The 4,497-nt window shown below is 44.0% G+C and overlaps 1 protein-coding gene across 3 annotated transcripts in view; it reads left to right on the top strand.

The window, feature by feature from the left end:
- flnba (filamin B a) overlaps positions 1-4,497 on the top strand; it is a 72,612-nt gene that overhangs the window by 53,929 nt on the left and 14,186 nt on the right. For 2 of the 3 annotated variants that reach the window (XM_020611215.1, XM_020611217.1), the window contains exons 29-34: positions 300-591; positions 878-1,031; positions 1,491-1,680; positions 1,781-2,028; positions 2,988-3,071; positions 3,878-3,980. In XM_020611215.1, the coding sequence (XP_020466871.1) occupies positions 300-591; positions 878-1,031; positions 1,491-1,680; positions 1,781-2,028; positions 2,988-3,071; positions 3,878-3,980 (1,071 nt within the window). The remainder of the gene's footprint in view (positions 1-299; positions 592-877; positions 1,032-1,490; positions 1,681-1,780; positions 2,029-2,987; positions 3,072-3,877; positions 3,981-4,497) is intronic. The other variant, XM_020611216.1, reaches the window with a different exon arrangement.

Here is a 4,497-nt window from a genome sequence, read left to right as displayed (position 1 = left end):
ATAATATTTGTTGAGTTGCATAAAGATGAGAAAAAATTATGAAAAAAGAATGAATCATCGTTATTGGGGCCATATATGTTTGCAAGTGTATAATCCAGACATAACGGTTGATTTTGGTCTTTTCATGGAATAAGAAAAATATTAAATTAGTTGTAAAATCTTGATAGTCATGAAAACTGGTACTTCAGTAACTCCCTGACGATAAATTCTAATTAAACTGAAAAAGCTCATGTCAAACTAGACTTATTCTTCTTTGTGTTTGGGTCTTAACCAACATTTCCTTTTCCTGTTCTCCCCAGGAAGTCCATTCAAGGTCCCAGCAAAGGATGTGGTGGACTCCAGTAAAGTCAAGGTATCTGGTCCCGGTGTGGGCTCAGCAGTCAGGGCCAATATCCCACAGTCCTTCACGGTGGACTGCAGGAAGGCAGGTGTGGCCCCACTGGCCGTGGCCGTCAAGCCTCTGAAAGGCGCCGCCGAGCCTGTGGAGGTGACAGACAACAGGGACGGGACTCACACAGTGTCCTACACTCCAACTGTGGAGGGACCGTACTCTGTCGCCGTCAAGTACGCAGAGGAGGACGTCCCCCACAGGTACACAGAAGTACTGATAGAGTACTTTAAGAGGAAGCTGAATCAGGAGTCAGTTGATCAGTTCAAAGACAAAATCAGATCTGCAGTATTTTGTGGAACGGTAAAGGAGGTCCTTTGTATTGTGTCTTGTGTTAGAGAATCTCTACACTTTTTGCTCATGTTAGCATTTAAATACCTCAGTAATAACTGTTTCTTCAGTGGGGAATTTGTGTCTGGGATTCATATGTGCACCTTTGTTGAAGTTTGTGGAGTTTGACTGTGTTGTTTCTGTCTGTGGTCTCTTCAGTCCCTTCAAGTTTCGGGTTCTGCCCACTCATGATGCCAGTAAAGTGCGAGCCAGTGGGCCCGGGTTGACCAGTGGCGTCCTCGCCAGCTTCCCTGTCGAGTTCAACGTTGACACCAAAGATGCTGGCAAGGGCCAACTGGAGCTGCTCATCACAGTCAGTAACACACACACACACACACACACATTAATAGACAGATGTGAAATAAGACATCACATTAAAACTATCTGTCCTCAAATTATCATTATTACAAATTATCCTCAAAGGGCATTTCCGCTCTCACATTAAAACTATCTGTCCTCAAATTGTCATTATTACAAATTTTCCTCAAAGGGCATTTCCACTCTGTACAACACACATTAGACCCTTGATTCAGAACCAAACAAACAATAGTTTAACAAACCCTAAAGAGCAGCACAAACTACAGCCTCCAAAGTGACCATGAGCTGAATCGATTTGAACATTGATCAGGAACGGCACTGAGCAACTTTCAGATCCAGGTCACCACCTTGGAGAAAGGACATACTACATAGTCACACAAGAGATGAACTAAATAACACCACTCACAGCAACCTTCCCTCCTTTCTTCTCGTCTCTTGCCTCCTTCCACCTCAGGACCAGGATGGTAAAACTAAGCAGCCCAGTATCCATGACAATGATGATGGTACATACGAGGTGTCTTACATCCCCAACCGTGTGGGCCGGTACACCATCGCCATAAAGTATGGCGGTGACGAAATCCCTGCATCACCCTACAGAGTCCGTGCCACAGCTACCGGAGACGCCAGCAAATGCACCGTCACCGGTCCGTCACTAGAATAACCCATCACAGATTAAAAAAAGTAATAATAATAATACAAACTGAAAAAAAAACAAATAAATGAAATGAAATGTCTTCCACTCAGGTCCCGGTGTGGGTCCCACTGTGGCCATCGGCGAGGAGCTGGGTCTGGTGGTGAATGCTAAGGGTGCTGGGAAGGGGAGGGTAAGCTGTGTGGTGGTTCAGCCTGATGGCAGCGAGGTGGAGGCTGAGGTAATGGAGAACGAAGATGGCACCTTCGACATCTTCTACACCGCACCGGCCCCCGGGAACTACATCATCTACGTCCGCTTTGGAGGAGAAAACGTCCCGCGCAGTCCCTTCAAAGTCGTGGTAAGGGAGGGATGCAGAACTGTACTTAATCGAGTGTGATTTCAGGGATCCAAAATGCTCCACATAAGCAGGTGGTCATCTGTTGCAGATTTTAATGAGAGCATGTTAAGGTGGAGGTTCCACTGTCTTTATTACAGTTTGACTGAGGATCTGGAATGACTTCAGTATTTAAAGTGACTAAACATTAATTCTGCAAATTTCAAATTTTGTTCACATTATAGTCATGCGGTACTGCAGTTTAAGTGCGGGTGGATTTTGAAAAGTTTCTGCTGTACTATAGTTTTGAAGTTCCTCTGCCCCCACATGGTCTTTTTAATGCAGCCTTAACTCAGATGGCTTGTTTGTATAATTGCACTGGTTGCAGATTAATCTCTGATCTTGTGCCTTGAGGTGACAGGTTATATTTACCCAAGAGTCTGTGGCGTATGTCAACTTTTGAACATATATATTGTGCTTCCCGTCTGTCTCTAATCCTGTATGTGTGTTGCACTGTTAAAGACACCAAATCTTTTCCACTAGCCTTATAGCACAGTCTCACTCCACATTAAGGAGTAATTAAAGTACTCTGAGTACTAGTGAACTGGGACAAATGAATTCCACCTTTATTGGTGATGACAATATTATTCACAGTGCCAAGAAGAAACATATAGTACTGTGCAAAGGTTTTAGGCAATTAAAGTGAAGATGTTTTTTAAAAAAAATACCATGAATAAAAGTCAGATCAATATTTGCTGTGACCCCCTTTGCCTTTAAACCAGCTCCTGTTCTCCTCAGTCCATGTGCACACAGTGTTTCCAGGTCCTTGGCAGGCAGGTTGTTCCAGTATCTTGGGGAAGCATTTGCACAGTACTCTAGATGTTTTTTCCCCCTTAATCTGGCATCTGCACCTCTGGTCAGTGGTAGTGGAGAGGAAATGTGTGTGTGAGTGCAGATGTTAATCCTTACTGTTGTCTCTTCAGGCTACAGATGAGGTACCCTTGATGCAAGAGCAGACATCTCTACAGCAAAAGGCCGCTCCCCCTGGAGTTGGCTTCCAGCCCTGGGTACCCCCTGAACACAAACACAGTCAGATGCATTCATGCACACACTTATAAAAACAAATATCCAACGAGTTTTAATTTGCACTGTTTTTATGGTTTGATAGAACCTTTAATGGACAGTCGGACAATCACACAAACATACACACACACACACACACACAGGCTTACTTGATGTGGAACACGCAAAAGAAACTTTGACACACACTGTAAGTAAAATGACTCGTTAACAGCACACACACTTTTTAAACATGACACTCGCAAAAAAAGCAGTGACCACAACACAAGCACACACTAACATACGTACTGTGCACAACACACACACACACACACACACAGCTCTCCTCTGTTGCAGGTGAAAATCTGGCCTGCCTCTCTCTCCATTCTAAAATGTACTCTCTCAACCGCTTTGCCTCATTGCTTCTCTTTTTGTCTCAGCCAGCCGGACCGCAGCAAACATCTAATGTCATAAAATAAATAAATCTCAGGTCTTGTCACGTGTTGCAGAAGGCACTGCTATGGTTATGGGAGGTTTTTTTTTTCCTCTAGGGGTTTCGATATGGTGGTCTTTGTCGCTATCTCTTCTCCCTCAGTGCACTCTTCATCACAGTGGCTGCATTATAGAATCACATCATCATCCTCTTCTAACTCCTTCCTGCTCCACTGCATTACACTTCCCCAGGGTGCCTCTGTGTGGGAGGGGCTGGGATGCAGCAGCAGCATGTTTCTAATGCAGGTCGCTGAGGACAGGAAGTTGTTTTTAGTAACGAGTGACCTCTTAAATTATGTGTATCTGTGTCCGTTTACTCCAGGTGACATCAGAGAACTACAAGCCAGTCAGCAGCATTAATGGAAGCGGCTTCAGACCATTTGACATGGTGATTCCTTTCTCCGTCAGGAAGGGAGAAATCACTGGTAAGGAACAGATTAATGCTCAGAGTGCATTTATTCTGCTGATTCAGATTTCTTTCGCAGGTGCTGAGTTAGCATGTTAGCTTTGTTTGTAGGAGTAAGGAAAGGTTTATTTTTTATGTGTGGAAAAGAAGGTAGAAGGGGATGTGAGGGCCATTATAAAAGCTTCTGCTGGTGTTCCTTCAAGTGGATCATGGTGGATTTTGAGGTGTGGTTTTGGTAACTGTCCTGTTCAGTTTCAGTTTTTGACTGACTACAGGAAATCTGCTTCCTGTCTTCTAAAAATACTCAGACCAGCCACATCAGTGTTTGATTGTTTGTTGTCTTGCTGCTCTTCTTTTCTCTCTCCTCTATCTACTCACCCCAACCAGCTGAGGCGAAGGCCTCCCACCAAGAGTTGGGGTCTGTCGGAGGTTAGGTTAGGTTACTTTATTTATACCCGTAGGTAAATTTATCTTGCAGTCAGATCAAATGACATCCTTGACACATTCACAAAATACAAGAATAAAATACAACAACA

The sequence above is a fragment of the Monopterus albus genome, unplaced genomic scaffold (assembly GCF_001952655.1).
Source record: "Monopterus albus unplaced genomic scaffold, M_albus_1.0 scaffold110.1, whole genome shotgun sequence".
NCBI lineage: Eukaryota > Metazoa > Chordata > Actinopteri > Synbranchiformes > Synbranchidae > Monopterus > Monopterus albus.
The sequence above is the reverse complement of the archived record's forward strand: the minus strand, read 5'-3'. Positions and strand labels throughout refer to the sequence as shown.